This window comes from Notechis scutatus, chromosome 2, assembly GCF_049901735.1.
Source record: "Notechis scutatus isolate UNSWTSFEM ecotype Mainland chromosome 2, rNotScu1.2, whole genome shotgun sequence".
Taxonomy (NCBI): Eukaryota; Metazoa; Chordata; class Lepidosauria; order Squamata; family Elapidae; genus Notechis; species Notechis scutatus.
The window spans coordinates 149,321,340-149,339,884 of record NC_142010.1 but is presented as its reverse complement, the minus strand read 5'-3'; the positions used below and the strand labels follow the sequence as shown (position 1 = coordinate 149,339,884).

General features: G+C 40.3%; 1 protein-coding gene across 1 annotated transcript in view; it reads left to right on the top strand.

Annotated features, from left to right (window-relative positions):
* The window catches only part of LOC113422963 (uncharacterized), a 55,628-nt gene extending 38,092 nt beyond the window's left edge, over window positions 1-17,536 (top strand). Inside the window, exons 9-22 of the mRNA XM_087954199.1 lie at window positions 58-154; window positions 301-524; window positions 1,836-1,989; window positions 4,026-4,237; window positions 5,777-5,894; window positions 6,400-6,605; window positions 8,418-8,535; window positions 10,340-10,509; window positions 10,917-10,990; window positions 11,396-11,523; window positions 12,569-12,758; window positions 13,436-13,574; window positions 13,978-14,074; window positions 16,041-17,536. Of these exons, the coding sequence (XP_087810325.1) occupies window positions 58-154; window positions 301-524; window positions 1,836-1,989; window positions 4,026-4,237; window positions 5,777-5,894; window positions 6,400-6,605; window positions 8,418-8,535; window positions 10,340-10,509; window positions 10,917-10,990; window positions 11,396-11,523; window positions 12,569-12,758; window positions 13,436-13,574; window positions 13,978-14,074; window positions 16,041-16,123 (2,010 nt within the window). The 3' untranslated portion in view covers window positions 16,124-17,536. The remainder of the gene's footprint in view (window positions 1-57; window positions 155-300; window positions 525-1,835; window positions 1,990-4,025; window positions 4,238-5,776; window positions 5,895-6,399; window positions 6,606-8,417; window positions 8,536-10,339; window positions 10,510-10,916; window positions 10,991-11,395; window positions 11,524-12,568; window positions 12,759-13,435; window positions 13,575-13,977; window positions 14,075-16,040) is intronic.
* Window positions 17,537-18,545: the final 1,009 nt, after the last annotated feature.

Sequence of the window (18,545 nt, the reverse complement as noted above, 5' to 3'; positions counted from 1 at the left end):
TGGCAATTTCACACTTGGGCAAAGTAAAAAGTTGGAAACTTCTTGCTACTATTTCAGATCAGTGGGATTCCTTTTTCTTCTGTGAGATCCAGCACCTACTACAAGCAGCGTTGGATGTTCTTCATAATCGACGCTGCTGTAGCCTGCCCTATAGGTGGGTAAAAACACTGCCCTATAGGTGGGTAAAAAGAGAGTAATGATCTCCAGGCTATGGATCCCTGACCTAATCTCTGAAGGCTTTAGGTTCCCCTCCATGTAGCCTTGTACTATCTTTTTCTCTTCTACCCTATTACTCCATAGATGGTGTAACCTACACCAGAGAAACAATCACTTGGACTATCCCGAAGCAGGTTTCTCTTCTTCTAATTGGAGCTGAGACAATCAAAGAATTGCGTATAGAGCTGGGTGTCAACCTATACAAACTGTCAACCCAGGAGATAAAGAGCCGAGGTTACATGCTGGCCAGTAACAAGGACGCCATTATAGTAAAGATACCCATTGGTGCATTGGGTGGTAACTACAAGGTAGGCATGGGAAACGTTTTGGATATTAAAAGCTACTGTAGGCAACAGTGCGTTACAAAGCAGGGAGTGGTGTTATGTAGATGAGCCAGGTATTCTGGGGCGAGTTTTTAAATTTTCTCTTCATTTTTATTGTAATACAATATAGCTCATCCGTTTCCTAACCCACAATAAGGGGGAAAGCACTTCTTTTTTTAGGGGCTGTGAAAAAATATTTGGGTGCCATATCAGTCTCCTCAGGATACAAGCTGCTCATCCCCAGTCTAGCATAAATAAGGACACATTCCAGGTGTTCATTTATTTTTCACATTTCTGAATTGCCCCTACCCCTCAGAGTGGGGCTGGTGGATTCCTACTGTCACAAGCCCTAGACAACATCGCCTGTGGTGAGAGGTGATGGTGTAGTTTTAACACAATCTGAACAGCCACCTTTTGCACATGTTTTGATCGATAAGATACATTATTTGAAGTGGGGAGAAGAAAAACAAATGGTTGACCACAGTTCAGCTCCTGATTCTGAATGCTACGGTGCACTGTCATGTGGTACGGTGTTGTGGTCCACCGGTGGCCTGCAGAGTTGGCAGCAGAGTCAGACAGTGCGGGGGAACATGGGCCAGTTCTGGAGTCTGGGGTGGGCTTGGACGAGGGATATCCATGCGACACAGAGATGGGGCCAAGGCCATCAGAGTTATGTGCTGACTCCGGAGCCTCCAGAATCTGACATCAGCGAGGCAGAGGAACAGGGGGAGCCTGATCCCAGTGCGCACTTGTGCACAGCTGCCAGAAAGCAAGAACAGTTAAGACAAAAGGGGCGACTCAGGAGTAAGGCTTGGAGATGCTTGGCCCCTCCCATAAGACATAAAGGAGGACCAAAGGGACATGATCCTTTGCAGGAAGCAACTTTGTTCATTCTGGCCGGTTTAAAAATCTGAAGCTCCGTGTTGACTTTGTGCTCCGTTTGGCCTAACTGGCAATTTAGTCGTTGGCAGCATTTCAAGGGAGATAGAGGTGGGTGCTTATCAGCCTGATCCCAAAAGACTGTGGCAGACTTCTGTTGGACTATTCATAAACCTTTTTGGGACTCATTACGGGCTGTGAATGCATATAATTCACAGCCATTGAAATTTTAAAAAAGTTTTTTGGGGAACAGTGTGCAATTGTTACTGTCTAAGGAAGCATTGGTCAGAACAGATGGATGGCAACATCAAGAAAAGAGCAAACTGGATTTTAAGGGGGCTGCCCATTTTTAATACACGATTTGTCTTGCTATGTGACCCACTTAAGCAACGATTACCAGTTGTTCTTGTCTTCCAGAGTCACGTGGTTGATGGAAAATTGATGACCACCTACAGAATCAACACCTTTGTGGAGCATTTGTGGGAAGATAACAGCAGAGGTATTACGAAGCATCTTATATTGAAGAAGATCAGCACACCTTTGCAGCTTGCGCCTATCAGGATTACAGACTGTGAGTTGTTGTTCTTTTTTATAAGAAATTGATACAGGACAGTAGAAAGATGCCTCTTCTGTAGTCTTCCATAAAGATAACACTGCATAAAGGCTTCTAGTGGTGGAACGTTCTCTATTGCCCCCTAGTGGTTGGCAAGCTACCTAGATATGTGGGCACACTTGAGTTTTGCAAGATCTGACTTTTAAAAATGCTTTAATAGAATAATGATCTAACTTTTAGATCAGAGGTCTTCAAACTTGACAGCTGTAAGACTTGTGGACTCCAACTCCCAGAATTCCTCCTCTAGTCATGTTAGCTCAGGAATTCTGGGAGTTGAAGTCCACAAGTCTTAAAGTTGCCAAGGTTGGACACCCCTGATTTAGATGGTCATTTATTTATTTTATTTTATTTTATTTTTATTTGTCAATTGCTTACAAGATAAAAGGTATAAGCTATGAATGCATAGATACATATAAGAAAAATAAAAAAAATTAAAAAACAATAGGACAGGGACGGTAGGCACGTTGGTGCGCTTGTGCACGCCCCATATTGTTTTCACCTGCACACTCTTTAGTTTACCACAAGCTGGTTACTCAGAGGGTTTAAGTTCAGAGAATATAAAAGCTGCTGCAAAAATATCTCTGAAGAAGGCAGCGGCAAACAACTTTTTAATGCAGCGTGTCCAAGAAAACTGCATGGGTGTGTCCATGAAGTCATCGGGAGTTGCTTGAAGGAGATTTTATATTACTGCAGATCACAGCTTTAGGCAACCACACCCACCAGCTTCATTTCCTTAAGTGCTAGAGCTCAGTTAAAAAAAACACATGTTGTGGCACGTTGCTACCATCTTTCTCCCTCAATAACAAGGGGTAGAGAAACGGGACAGAAAAGAAAAAGTCTTTTAATTAACTTATAAAGCGCAGGTCAGAGGACGACAAAGGGGTGGCTCTGGACTTCTTAACAGACAGAAAGCAAATAGGGTTTTCTTAGAGGGAGTGGTGGAATCCAGGACATCTTGTCCAGGGTCCCCCTACAAGCCTGGCTGAACCATTCTTGATGTGTTGTGTGCTATATATATATATATATATATATATATATATATATATATATATATATATATATATATATATATATATATATATATATATATGAATGTGCAATGTGTGTGTATGCACACATATATACACCCACCCACACAATGAGAGAGAGAGAGGACGAGAGAGAAGGGGGGAGGGAGGGAATCGGAACTCAAAAAGTCAGTTTCACTGAGGCTTAGTATATCTATTTGCAGCCTTTTGCAAGGGTGGCAGCAGATGGCAAAGAAAGAGAAAATGCACCACTTTTGACAGTAAGGGTTGACCTGAGACCCAGAAAATGGGTATAGGATAGCGGCCTGTGAATTGTTCGTTCCTGTTGTACATTACCTCGTTCCTACTATTCTGGGTTTAAAAAAAAAATCTCAACAAAAACATAACAAACTGCTGCCTCTGGACAAGGGACACTCCTAAATCTTTGAAGAAACTTTAACCTTAGACTGTCTACTATTGACCTCACCCCTTTCCTAAGAGGTCTGTAGGGGGCATGCATAAGCGCACCAACGTGCCTCCTGTCCCTGTCCTATTGTTTCTTTTTATTTTTCTTATATGTATCCATTTCATGTATTCATAACTATGTTTATACTTATACTTGTTATCTTATAATCGCTTGACAAAATAAAATAAATAAAATAAAGACATTTCCAGTGGATCCCAACCCTACTTCCTGTCCACGACCAATAAAAGACCACACTGGCTGATGATGCTTTGCTTTGCCATCATGCCAAACTTCCCTATGGATTTATTTAAAAGTTCATTCAATGCCATCCACATTAAATAGGGTAGGAGAGTCTGATGGACATCAAGAGGTATCTCAGTGGGTCCACTGGTGCCCACGGGCATCCAAATCTTAGGATCAGCCAAAGGGGCTCATTCAAAAAGCAGCTGGAGGAAAAGATGAGAGAGAACTTCAAGCCCAAAGCAGACTTTTCCTTCAAATGGTTTTCCTTCCCCCTGCAGATACAAAGATAAATCTCAAGCTCTTCAATGCGACGGTTGGCTCCTTCTTGCCAGATGTAGACCTAGTTGGTGTGACAGTGGGTCATTCAGGGCCCTTGCCGTTGCCTGAGGCTGAGAAATGGAGCTGTAAGATCATTGAAATCAAATATCCCGATGGCAGCAAAGATTACCTTGTGCAGATCTCGTTTGATAGTCCTGGAGTTGAGAAGAAGGTATGAACAGATATCAATTTAGGCCTTGTCTTCAGGTGTTACAATGGAATGTCTTCTCATTAGCAGCAAAAGAGCACTGACAACAAAACTGCTGATGCTCCTTTGAACCCCAATATAACAATTCAACCAAAACGGAATTATTATATGCAGTGGCTTGAAACATTTTATTTTTCCAGATACCGTGTTTCATTCTGTGTGCCTATAATTAGCACATGGCTACTACTTCAAATTCTCCCTTCTATATTGGAGGGAGGTCACTAATTCCATGAAATGATATTCTTTGTTAAGTATCACTAGAATATTTGGACTATCCAGTCCTGAGAATTCCTGGGAATTTCTAACCTGGGGGTGGATTAGCCTTTCTTAGTTTTCAGAAGAATTTTTGGCAGTTTGAATGTCTTTCCCCTCCCGCCCCAGCACAAAATGGAACATTGGTCAAAGGCTGAGTGAAAGTGGATGTTAGCTAATTGTATTTACAGAGAAATAATTGGTGAGGGAGGCTTAGAATGCATAGACATATTTTATCAAGTTGTATAAAAGAAGGAGCCAAGATTCACACTGTAGGGTATCTAGGGTAGGGATACCACAGTGTTTCAATATGCTACACATGTAAACAAGTTTTGCAATTTTAAGTTTTCCAAGATGGAGTAAAAATCAGTCTTCCAGGATCTTAATTTTCTCCAAATATGTGGTCCTCAGCTCCCAGTCATGCTGGCTTGGAAATTGTAAAAGCTGAACTCCAGATATCTAGAGGTTGCTTGATTGGATAAGGCTGCTCTAAAGAGATTTTTCAACCATCTGAGGCAGTCCATTTATGAATGTAATTGATAAGTATATAAGACCATCAATAGTCTAAATGCAGTAACAGGAAATAACTCACCAAGATTATAAAAAAAATGTTGAGACTCTAGAAAAAAGTACAGAGAAGAACAACCAGGCTGATTACGGGACTGGAGAATAAGGCATATGAAGAACGGTTACAGGAACTGGGCTTGGCTAGTCTAGTAAAGAGAAGGACCAGGGGAGATATGATAGAGGTCTTCAAATACTTGAGGGGCTGCCACAGAGAGGAAGGAGTCAAGCTATTTTCTAAAGCTCCTGTAGGCCAGACAAGGAATAATGGATGGAAACTGAACCCAGGAGACATTTAACCTGGAAATAAGGAGAAACTTTCTGACAGTGAGAACAATCAACCAATGGAACAGCTTGCCATTGGAAGTTGTGGGAGCACCATCACTTGAGACCTTCGAGAAGAGATTGGACAGCCATTTGTCAGAAATGGTGTAGGGTCTCCCGCTTGGGCAGGGGGTTGGACTAGATGACCTTCAAGGTCCCTTCCAACTCTGATTATCTGTTACCTGTTAGATAGTGTGTAGATTTTAACGTAGAATTACAGAAAAAGACATATTTTGTAATCCATAAATTTCATCTATCTAAATAGATTGCATGTTACCAATACTAAGCTCAGCTTTCTTTTTAATAGTTACACTGTTAGTGATAATGTAGAAATTAATGCCTTCTTTTTTTAACTTTTCCCAGTATGTGCCAGAACACTTTCGAAATTATACTACCAACCTTGTATTGCAATTCATTGCGATTCCTCAGGGAGAAATCTTTGAAGTCCCAGTCCCTCTGTCTGCCTTGGTGAGGGATGCAGGTGAGTTGATTGGAGCTAATACTTTCTGCCTCTTTCCATTATGGATACCAGAAATAACATGGTTAGAACCTGGAAGATAGATCCTCGGGTAGTAGACATTTCCACTGTAACTGAGAAGTTAAGCTAGTGAATTGAAAATAAGGTCTTTTGTCTGCATATCTGAAATGGTCTAAGGTCTCCTGCTTGAGTAGTGGGTTGGACTAGAAGACCTCCAAGGTCCCTTCCAACTCTATTATTCTATATTCTATTGATCCAGAAGATGTTACGCCAAAGTTGTTAGAAGCAATTATAGCCTTTCATTGATACCTTAATTCTTTTTAATAGGGCAGTTAAACAGTCGCACTATGTTGTACCTAGACATTTTTGTATAATGAATTATCAGGTAGTTGCTCGTAGCATTCTGTGAAACTAAGCTGTCAGAAATGTTAACGGGAAAGCTTGTGGATTGGCCCAGTGAGTGGGAAAGTAAAAGACAGGCACCCACCTTGTTTCCTCTTCTCTCCAGTGCTGCCCCATGCAGAAGGATTCTGTGATAATGAAGCCCTCTATTTAGTGGTGAAACGTGGCAACGTGGACCAGAATTGGTTGCCCTTTGTGGGAAATACACCCCTCACCCAAGAGACGGCACAGACCCTTCAATATGGATTGCAGGTCAATCAAACTCACTTGGTCCTGAGAGTGCCGAAGCTTGCCACTCATGTGTTACTTGAGGTACGACAAACCTTGGTCTGGGCAGCCTTCTATTTAAGAATGTAAAAGAATGAATCCTTTTGGGATGGAGTGGGAACCGTGGATAAATACTGTGAAAAAATCCTCCCAGGGTCTGCAGGCACAGGTATGCATTGGATTCCCCCTTGCTGCCTTCAGCTCCAACAATCTAGGTCAGGGGTCCCCAACCACCGGTCCGCGGACCGGTACCGGTCCGTGGAACAAGTCCTACTGAGCCGCTTTGGCGCGCATCTTGTTTGATGAAAGGCTCCGTGAGCTTTTGATGAAAAGCTCACCGAGCACGCTTTTCGGTGCCCGTGAGCTTTTCCGGTAGAAAGCTCACCGGAAGCACTTTTTCATCAAAACAAGATGGCGGCGCCCAGCTGATGTCGGTACCGGGCCGCGCCATAAAAAAGGTTGGGGATCACTGATCTAGGTGACAAGCATCTGATGTCCAGGGTGGTGCAGTGGTAAGAGTGCAGTACTGCAGGCTACTTCTGCTGACTGCCATCTGACTGCAATTTGGCAGTTCAAATCCCACCAGGCTCAATTCCTCCATTCTTCCTAGGTGGGTAAAATGAGGAGCCCAAATTGTTGGGGGCAATAGGCTGATTCTGTAAACCCACTTAGAGAGAACTGTAAAACACTGTAAAGCAGTGTTGTGGTCCGACAACAGCCTGCAGAGCTGGCAGCAGAGTTGGACAATGGGGAGGAACATGGGCCAGTCCTGAAGTCCGGGGAGGGTTAGGGTTAGAGTTAAGTGCTATTGCTATTGCTAGGGCACTAAAAGGCAGCAAAGAGTGAGTTTTCAGTATCTCTGCACTGCCATCTTGTGATCATCTGGATGTCTTCAGCCCAAGCTTGAGCCTTGATGGAAGACTAGCCCAGAATAAAACAGAAGAGTAAGCAAAGTGACCCACTTGCCACTGTGGCTGCTATTAACTTTTCTCCTTGATGTTCCTGAGTCAGCTGTTGCCTCATCAGTAACAGCTGACCTTGGAAATGCGTTCATGGGTTCCCCACAATCAGTGCTGCTCACTCACTTCCTCTTCTCCCACTTCCTACTTCTCTGTGAAAGAACACAAGCAAAGAAAATAGCCACAGGGTATCTGGACTGCAAAAAGTCCGGAGAACCACTGACAGGAAAAACATAGGGGGATTCTTTGCCCTATCTAAGAGTCTTGCTTTGGGGGTAGAGAACATTCCGGTTTGCTAGCTTTCGGCGGCGGCAGGGATTTGCCACTGTGCGATCCCTGCTGCGTTCACTGCCAAGGTTTCCCCGATCCATTTGGATCTGGGGGATACAGCTGCCCTGTAGAGGCAGCGGAAGATAGGGGGGATCCGGCAAGGGGTTTGGGGGTACCGCAAACATTACTTATACTTTTTTGGGAGGGCAATTCTTGCTTCCTAGAAACAAATCTGTAGTCAACTTCCTTTGCTTCTGGGAGTAAGCAACCTGCATGTTTATTAGAAGCCAGTATCAAAGCCCTTTTTGGTTCAGCAACATGCTCTGATGCTTCTCTTCCACCATGATCTAGAAGTGTTATTGTAATCTTCACACTATTTCAAAAGAGGCCCTTGCTTATTCTGTATTAATGAATGGAAAAAATAATCTGCCAGGGAGCCATCCCAGGCAAAGGTAGATAAATTGCTGGGGTTAAGAGCTGCATTTGAACTTTGAACAGCAAGCCAGGAGCCAGGAGAAAAATTAAATAAAATACCCTTAAAATCTAACATGAAATTGTACTTTGTGATGCGATGCTTAATCATTTCTCCCTTCTATCATTTGAAAACCTACTCTCTTTTGTGTCCTAGGAAATAAATGCCTTTGGGATTGTGACCGCCTTCCAGTTGCAATTTAAGGACCATCACAGTCAAATAGAAATGATTGAATTTACCATTTCCTGCAGCTTCTCTCCGAAAGATCTAATTGGTAAATGATATTCCTGGTTAAATGAGGGATGTTGATCCTGATATCCTTCCAGATACATTAAATCCATTTGGGAAGTAGTCAACCAGATTTCAAGATGTCACTTTTGATCTATTTAATCTAGATTAATACATTCACTATAATGGCACTCATATATTTAGTGGAATATCATTCATGTTATACACTACTGTATATATATTATAATTATAATTATTTCTTCTCTCTCTTTCCGCAAGAAAAGTATAATTTAGATTTGGGTTGGAGGAGCTTTATTTCTCACAGATTCTTGGCTCCTTTGTCTCAAGTACATTGTAGAAAAACTGTATTGTATGAAGCTTTCTATAACACAGAGAAGATATTCTACTGTGCAAAGGAAACGCTTTGGCCTTCTGCCAGTTTAAAAATTAAGGTGGCTTGGAACTGAAGATTGGTTTTGGAATCACCATTGTTTTATTGATATTTCGTTAGCAACACACACCATTTTTCCCTATCTGAGTTAGTGCTCTCCACTTTATGGTTTACGGGAAAATACTGGCATGAATTTGACTTTCCCCATTAGTAACCTGTATCCTGCCTCTCATCTCTGTTTTAAGTCTCTACTGTCACCCAGCTTCTCTCCAAAATGTCTTTCCTTCCTTAGATTTTTATCTACCTTTATTGCTTTATAAGTAACTCAAGGCACAAAAATACTCTTATTTTCCCCCACAACAAAATCCTATGACATGGGTTGGGCTGAGAGAGAATGAATGGCACAAAGTCATCCAGTCAGCTTTCGTGCCTAAAAACTCACAATCACTTGATTTCTAAGGCCAGCACCTTACATCAAACTGATCTTCCTTCCTTCCTTCCTTCCTTCCTTCCTTCCTTCCTTCCTTCCTTCCTTCCTTCCTTCCTCAGATAAAAATAAAAGCACATTTGAAACACAGATCACATGTGACAGTTACCACCATGGGAGAATAAGGGAGAAATATTAATGTTGATAAGGGCAACAATACTTTCCCACTCATGACATGGCATCAAGGCAGTGACTTGGGGAAGAACTGTTACTATTGAATGATTGTGCCCAGCAGAAATTTAGAGGGGGATACAATCCCCATTCTATTATACAATCTTCCATAGCATCTTCACCTTTTTAACAAATGGATCAATAAGTTAATGCAGCCTCCATAGAGGGCTACAGTGCGCTCCATTCTTGTAACTGTTGTAATTTCCTTCTCCCTCCCTCCCTCTGTCTCCCTCTCTCTTCCCCCCCCCCCCCAATATGCTGTGACTTTGATGTGGGAATTATAGGGCAAGTAATTTTGGTAGGCCTGCTTCCCTGTTCTTCAATGTGTGTATCCTTGTTATACTTTTCATATACTTTTCCTTTTGTTGCTTTTTTTTTTAAAAGGCATTGACTTCTTTTATGAAAGGTGGGAGATTAATAAATAAATGAGGCAGGAAGAAAATGGTAAAAAGGATGCCCATTACCAAGGGAGGTGACAACATATGTTGTAAATTATTACCGTCAACAATCAAAATGTGAAAATTGTATTTCTTTGGGAATGGAAGGCTGGTATGAAGATGTTGGAGCGAATGGGTACCCAAGAGTGCCAGTTAACATGGAATGACAGCCGCAATGTTTGCTTGTAGCTGGCTGGGAAAAACTAGGATCAGCACCTAGCGAGCTGATTGTCTGGAGCCATCTATGGTGGCCTCAATGATGCGGCTCTGTTCGAGGCAAGGGATGAGAGTGGGAATACCGGGGTTAGCAAGGAAGGAATCCTTACCCTCCTGAACTTCCTGGAATAAACTGTGTCTCTTGCAGACTGCCAGCCTAACGGCACAATTGCAGTCTCTGCTCGGATGTTGGTTGGCATGCCAAACTTGGACCTCTCCAATTTAGTGCTGAGAGACAAGCGCTGTAAACCAGCTTCTGTGACAAAGGCAGGAGCAATCTTCCTCTTCAGTGTAAACTCTTGTGGCACAACTCGCAAGGTGAGAGATTACTGGGGGAAGGTTTCCCTCTCTTTTGGGTGTGTGTGTGTATCTGGAAAGGATGCTGTAAAGTAGAATAGGATGTGTCTACCGTTCTTCTCCCAGTCTGTCCACACTCTGGCTGTGTTGGGTTGATTTTCCCAGTGGGAAAGCCAGGTTGGGAAAACAGGTTTATATCCATCTAATAGGACAAGCATCATTTGTGCTCATAAAGAACAGCTTTATAAGTGACAACTGGAGGAAAAGCTAGGAACTATATTTTTACTAATGATAATGGATCTTTCCTATTTCACATGGGGTGATAAAGGGGGAGAGGGAAGGTTCCAACATGAGCCTTTGACCAACGTGGAGGGAAGGGCAGGGATCCAATTTCTGTTTGGAATGTTTCGTTCCATTCTTCTTTACAGTTTGAAAACACCATCATGACTTATGAAAATGAGGTCCTGTATTTCCTTCCAGGCCAAACAACACCTATTTACCAGTGAGTATTTGTGACTTGAGAGCTGAAGGACTTGAAGGCAATTTGGCCCTGTCCTGTGTGGTTTCCAAACATGCTGAGATATCAGTTCTCAGAATTCCCAGGTTGGGGAGAATTTGAGTTAAAAGAACTGTATGAGGAGGAATCCTCTGCTTCAGGAAGAATTGCTTTGGCACTCCCTGTTCTAAAATATCAGGGGTACAATAGTATCGGGTGATTTGGAGTCCATCTAGAGAGACTCTGCAGGCCTGGGTCTCCAACATAGCCCACTAAAGCTTCTCTGAATTTCCTATGTGCATCAACTTCTTCCCAAAAATGTGAAAAGAGAGAAGCTAAAACTTTGGAGCTCTTGGTGAGCTTGGGTGAATACATGAAGGCTCTTTTGTTGGCAAACTCTCTTTTTTCAAGGTTGAAATGTGCTTGCCAGTACTTCATTGGAAATACGCTGCTGTTCCAGTATAGCCTTGCACAAACACCACCACCAAGCATACTGCCTGGGACTGGGCAACTGGAACTTGCCCTTAAACTGGCCAGAGGTAATTTCAAAGCAGAGGGGTTACCTATAGCATATCTAAGACCATAATCGATACAATTATGGTACTGTATTTTGTTGCATCAGCCCCCAGCAGGAGAAATTGTTTCTAACTTGGATTCAAGTTTCTAACTTGAACTGTTAAACAAACATTTTGTATTTACCTTTTAAAAATTCCAACTTTAAAAAGAATGGAATATCTTGCCAAAGCTATTTTTAAATGTTGTAAGCTTTATTTATAATAAACTGGATTTCTAGCTTTATGTGGGATTCATCTTTGATAAGTCTCAACTGTCTATTGAACGTTCATCAATTTCCACTGCTCTCTTGGCTTCACTGGGAATGTTTATATTGTTAGGAAATTATGAACTTGAGTCCTGAAACTTGGGCTGTTTAGACTTGAATTAACTTTGCATGTCACATTTGTCAGTTGAAGGGAGCATACCAGGTCATCCAGCAAAACAGGGTTCAGTTTTATTGTTTCTTTTGTCTGTTCCTCCTCCCAATCTAAGCATGTGGTAGCAGCCAAGAACATCTCTTGCCTGTATTTTGGGTTAACAATACATTGTTAGTTTTGATCTAATTGGCATAGCATGAATTATAGAAGAACATCTTTCAGTCCTATCACAAAATCTTTAATTGGGGACAGAGCGAGCAGCCTGGTAATACACATTTTTGCAGTTCCTCCTGTTCAATTACATCAATTGACTTTTAGCCATTTTTATAGCATTTTTCTTGAATTCAACTTGTAGAAGTTTAATCAATGATAAAATCATTCCGGTCCTGCTTTTCTCACTAATGATTAGCAATAGCTCTGATTCTAGAGATGCCTTTGCTTCCACTCCAGTTGTCTGATACGGGCTTAAAATGTCAGTGTACTCTTGCATTGTGCTAATACAGTTCTTGGGCTAATAAACAGATCAGAGTAGAATACAGAATCCTAGTTTAGACTGGTGATGAAGACTGATTCTTAAATTGAATAAATTAGTTTTGGATACTAGGATCCTAATATTTTTTCTTCTTCTTTTGGCTATCTGGCTTTTCTATAGACCAGTCCTACAGAGATTTCTACAATCACACTGAGTATCCAGTACGTGGTTACCTGCGAGAGCCTCTCTACTTTCAGGTAGAACTTCTTCACAGCCAAGATCCACAACTGGAGTTGCTTCTGGAGAACTGCTGGGCTACTGCGAAATCTGACAGAAACAGTTTTCCACAATGGCACATAGTGGTTGGCAGGTACCAGTTTTAAAATGTGGATTGGAGGTCTTTTGCCACTTAGATGAAAATTTGAACATTATGAGTGCAGTTGTTACAGAAGGCAGTTTGACAAGGCTTGCATATAAAGCGGCTTGGGTTATGCTAGGAGAATGAAAGACCTGTAAAAACTTTCCAAGACAGAACAAAATATAACACTTTGTACCAGCTGCAGAAATGGCCGCTTTTCTACGTTCAATAATTCAGTCATCTTAAAACTGAAAGACACACTGGCAATTCTTGCCATAACCTCAAAACTTAAGATAGAGCTTGGTGGTGTATCTTGTAGAGCCTAATACTATATGAGTTCTCTACTTCACCAGTCAGACGGAAAGGTTTTCTTTGTGGTTGATAGGCGTTGTGGTAATATTGCATTCCGTGGCATAATTTGGTTGTGGACTTTCTGGCCTTTAATGCCAATTTGGCACAGGCTGGATCTGATAGTTATAGTTTTGTTAAGCAATGTATGAGTAATATATTTTACTTTATATTTAATAATTCTTTACCCGTCTTCCTGAGAGATTCTCTCTGTGTGAGTGTGTTTGTGTGTATGTATATGTGTGTCTGTGTGTTTGTATACACACACACAGACACACAGACATATGTACAGGTGTACATGTAGATATATATCAAATGATTTTTTTAATCTTATACGCTAGTCGTGAAAATACAGCAGATTCACATCAGACCATATTCCATGATGTCCCCAATACTTCTGTCCCATTTCCTACACATCTGAAGAGGTTTGAAGTGAAAATGTTTACATTTGTGGTGAATAGTCAAGCTGTTCAAGGAGAGGTAAGGGTTGCCTTTATGGGTCAATTTGGGTAATTTTTGACATGATGTTTCACAATCTTACAAATTTGATAAGCTGGTCCTACTGATGGTATATCAGGGTAGTGACTGTTCCATTGATAAGATTCTCCTCCAGCATTCTGCCTTGATAGCATTATTGTCTTTATTTCCTTACCAAAGATATTGTATGACAATAACATAGTTTTCCTAAGCTATGAACTTTTACAAGGATATTGCTGTAATATTGTGTTAAAACTGCAATACTTCAGTTTTATTTTAAAACCAGTTGAATTCAATTCTTCCCAAGGGACAAGTATTTTCTATATTTTCTGTATTTTGCCATGTTCTTTAGTAACATGCTCTCAAACTGTTTTGTGATGCCTGGTGATTTTTGTCTGTTGTTCAGATCTACTTCCATTGTAGCACAGTAATCTGTGATTCCACCCAGCCATCTTCTGATTCCCTTTGCATCAGGCTCTACACTCCCAGAAAGCAAAGAGCAGGTAAGGAATTAGAATGCAAATGACTTGGATCGCTGTGCCCTCTGGATTGCAAAATGCTGTTCTCTACCTACCACCTTGCCCAACTTCTTACCTCCTAGATGAGTTGTAGTCACCAAATTAATTGGCATGCTGCTTCAGGGCAGTTTGGTTGAGAATGGTTTCCCATGTGTCCAATGCTTTTGTCTATAAATTTTCCATTTTTAAAAGAATTGGCTATCAGCCTCTGCCATGGTCGGAGAAAGGTGATCAGTTTGGTTTGTGGAAAATAAAAATGTACACATTAGGCAGTACCTAGAGACACGGTTCTTATAGTTAAAAAAAAAAGAAACTAAAACAATTTGCTTTATGTGATATGGTAACATTTTAGCACCACTTATGACAATATCTATAGATGAGTCTCAAATGTGTCCAAGAAGCCTTAATCTGCACATATGCATGTATTCAACTCAGATAGGTATGGCTTACTATTTATCTTTCAGTTTTTCAGCAGCTGTTTGTTTTGAGTACAAGAAAAAAGTTAAGACAATAAGACATGGTATAATCTCTTAGCCTCCGTAAATATTATAAGCGATAAAATCCCTTGGTCTCATCCACATATCATAACTATACCTTGAAGGTTAAGGATGTGTTTTCATGGCATTGCATTGTCCAGTCCTGAGTCTAAGGGTGGAAGCAGTTTAAATTCACCTTCAACTGCTCCATTTAAAATTAGCATTTCCCACTTTGCTCTGATGTAAGTTCTACTCTGTGATACCTCATTGACAAGACAATCCAGAGCTGGGATTTGCATAGTTTTTAATTGGCTATTTTATGCGGGTGCATGACATCTGTCCTCTGTGGCCATTTTGATTTGGACCACTGCAGCAACTAGATTCTGCAAAAATATCTGCGCACATAATGCCTGATGTTTTCTGAAGTGCTTATTGGGTGTTCTAGCTTTTTTTTAAAATAACATTTGGTAAAAAGAATGCTAATTCTCAGAAGTGTATGTACATTGGATGGAGATAAGGAGAAAGTGATGGCCTTGGTCACCTTACTCTTCCCTAGACCCGTGCATCATTTAGAGCTATTACAAGTCCTCCATCTGTGAAACTAGACAGAGTATGAAACTGATCAGGCTTTGAAAATTGATTTTAAAAACTGCCAAAGATCCCAGTTTCAGTGGCTTCTTTGGCACCTCCACCCATTTTGTGTGTATCCCCATCAATTCTACCTCTTGATCCTCAGTTATACATTGGACAAGCACAAAATGGCACTTGCGCCAGATTTCCAATCAATCTGTTCTCAGCCAGAACTGAGGCTGTTTGCTCTACATGAGGGAGGGGTATTTTGTTTTGTAAACACGGGTTTAGTGCTACTCCAGAATCAAGGTATTCCAAATTGATACTATTTCACAATAGCACTAAACCCATGTGAAATGGAGCTGTTATTAGACGAACATACCCATATGAAAGACCTGCACAAAACCAGTGTTGGTTTTTTTTGGGGGGGGCAAATGGCCTAAACCCACCACTTCAGCCATCTGTCAAAACTCCCTTCCTTCCCATCCCCATCCCAAGTTTAGGAGAGTGGTTTTCCCAAAAACTAATGGTATTTGCTGGGGAGTAAGCAAAGTCACACGATACCAATTCCATTCTTGTGCCAAGTGTTAAGAACTGTATACTGGCTTTGTTAACTGAAATAGAATCAAGACAGAGCACTGTACAAAATATGCCAACATACTTTTCTGCCATCTTAAGGACTGTAAGAAAGTCCTCCAGAAAGAGGCCTTTTGTCTCTTGCAAAATGGTACTTTCCCTCCTTAAACCCAATTGTGTAAAAACAAATACATTTCACTATAGCTAATGATGTAAAATGGGTTGCAATATGTTCTGAATTATATAACTAGCATAAGTTTGATAACACGTTTCTGATTAGAAAGGTATGGCTCTGAAGATGAAAAGACTAACATTTTAATTCTTTCTAGGCCGGAGTACTGATCCCCTGAATGATATCCAGGGATATGTTTCATCTGGAGCAATTATGATAGGAAGGAGGAATAATTCCTAAACACCTTATAAAAAGACTGGAACGGTGACAAAATGTAATTTTTGAAGTATTTATTTCTAGGAGTTGCAGCTGTGTATTGTGTAATAAAACGCCTACAATAGGTATCTTTGGGTATCTTTGTGCTTTGTGTAAATTTCTGGAGCAGTTTTATTCAAACCTTTAGGGATAAATGTTTGAATAAAACTGTGGAACATGTGGAACTTTTAGGGTTCTGAGATCATAAAATATTGGTTGCAAGAATACTTTTGTAATGATTAGTCACAAAATACTCATTTTATAGAAAGGCAAACTAGTGAGGCTACAAAATCTGAACACATAACAGAGGTGAGGATCTGATCTTGAACACATTCCAAAACTCCCTTGCTTTAAGGCTTCCTGGTTTCTATGAAATGAAGTTGTATCAAGCATGCTCTGTTACAGGGAAAAGCAATCCTAAGTGATGTAGGCACAGTAACAGAAATTACTGAGTGTTTGCTACACAGGGTGTGAAGCATGTAGCACTTCATAAATAAATCATTTCTAGTCTATATTCAAGCTAGTATTTTTTTAAGTGTAATAAATGCCTAGATTACTCAACAACACTTAATGTTGCTCTACATAAGGTAAACAATCATAACACTGCAGTCAGCTTCATTTACTGTAGGTCATAAACAGCTTGAGCCCTCAGCAGATTTTCAATATAAATGTGCACACTAAATAAAAGCTATTTCAATGTTCTACAGATTCTGGATTCAGCTACGATATAACCCTGCCTCCTTATAAATTGTACCTGTAAATTGAAGAACTTCTGAAGGTGCCACCTTATATCATATACAGTATATATTATGTATATTTGGAACAAATGACTAGTAAAGCATTTTAAATTGATCATTGAAAAAAAATAGACAAAGGAATTGAATATCCACAAAGACTAGCAAGAAACTGGTAGATAAATGGTTAAGTGGTAAGGGAACCAAATTTTGAAGATGGGAAGAAAAATTATCTAGTACAATTACCTGGCAGTCTTATTATCTAGCTGAAGTAATCTTTACAACTCTACCATAGAAAGGAAATTAGAATGTGACTCAAACATGAGAATATAAAAAAAAATTACACCAATATGCTGTGAAAGAGTTGCTAGTTGACATTAGAGGCAATATTTCAAGCAAGAAATGTTCTTCTGCCTTCCAATTGACTTTTAAAAGCAGTACTGTTTTAGCTCCACATACTTTTCATTTTTATAAGTCATTGCATAGCATATTTCTGCTTTGTTATAGTGGTCATTTCAGAAAAGCTCCATGCCTGCTATAAATGATGCATTTTTACAAATTCCCCAATTAAAGCTATCATGTTGAATACTTTTCTGTTATGTAACACTTTTTAGAATTATTGAAATGCCTACCATTTGGAGTTGATGCATTGAAGTTTATTTTTCCATTGTTCTCCTGAAATGCAAAGGAGTAATGCTGGGGTAAAAATGGAATGTGCATGCAACACTATGCTCAAGTAGCCTTTAGAGGAAGTTTTATAACCCAATTAATCCCAAGTAAATATGGTAAAAGCTGCTATGCAACATATATACTGTATATGACTTTCCACTTGATCTCCTTTTTTAAGGTAGAAAACTACAACTGTTTGCAGCTTCAGTTTTTTTCTTCTGTAATGCAAGATGCATGGGTTTTCTACATCCAAATCATCTCCATTGTATTCAGTTCTTTCATAAAGACGTTCTTTCATAAGTTAAGTATCTAGATGAGCTATCCACCAACTTGCTGTCCTACAGATGGGTCACACTTTATACAGCTACCATAGGCTTTGACTGTCTGGCTGTTAGGTCAGTTGAAGACTTCATCCAGGCTTTCCAGTTACAAAACAAGTACGCTTCATGTGGGAGAAACTGAGAATTATTTTCACAAAGCAGGATTTCTCAGAACTGCAAAGCCCCTTGCCAGTGCACAACCAAGGAAAGAGAATGTATTGCTAATTTGATATTTACTTGAAAAAAATGATATCCATACTGTAGATTGCTTCAATGTCAAATAGCAACAATGGAGGTAAGATGCTGGGGAACTACCAACATCAGCATCATAATGTTGCTCTGTTGGACTGATGAGGTGCAGCACTTGTGTACAAGTGAAATAGCATATAACTGTGTTCCCATGAACCAATTTCTCTTTAATAAGGGCAGAGGTTGGGGAAGGTATATGTAGATTGAGAACAAATGGCTCAAAACCAGAACATCCCAGTTGCTTGACACATAATGCTACAAACCATTTCCATCATTATTTCTTTTGTAACAAACTATTGTTTCCAGCAAATAAGATGTTCCAAATCACAGATCTAAGAATACCATTTAAAACCTAATCATGAAAAAATGATTTTGTTTAGACTGTCACTCTTCACTCATATCCACCCACTTAAAAGGACAGGTGCTTTTATGTAC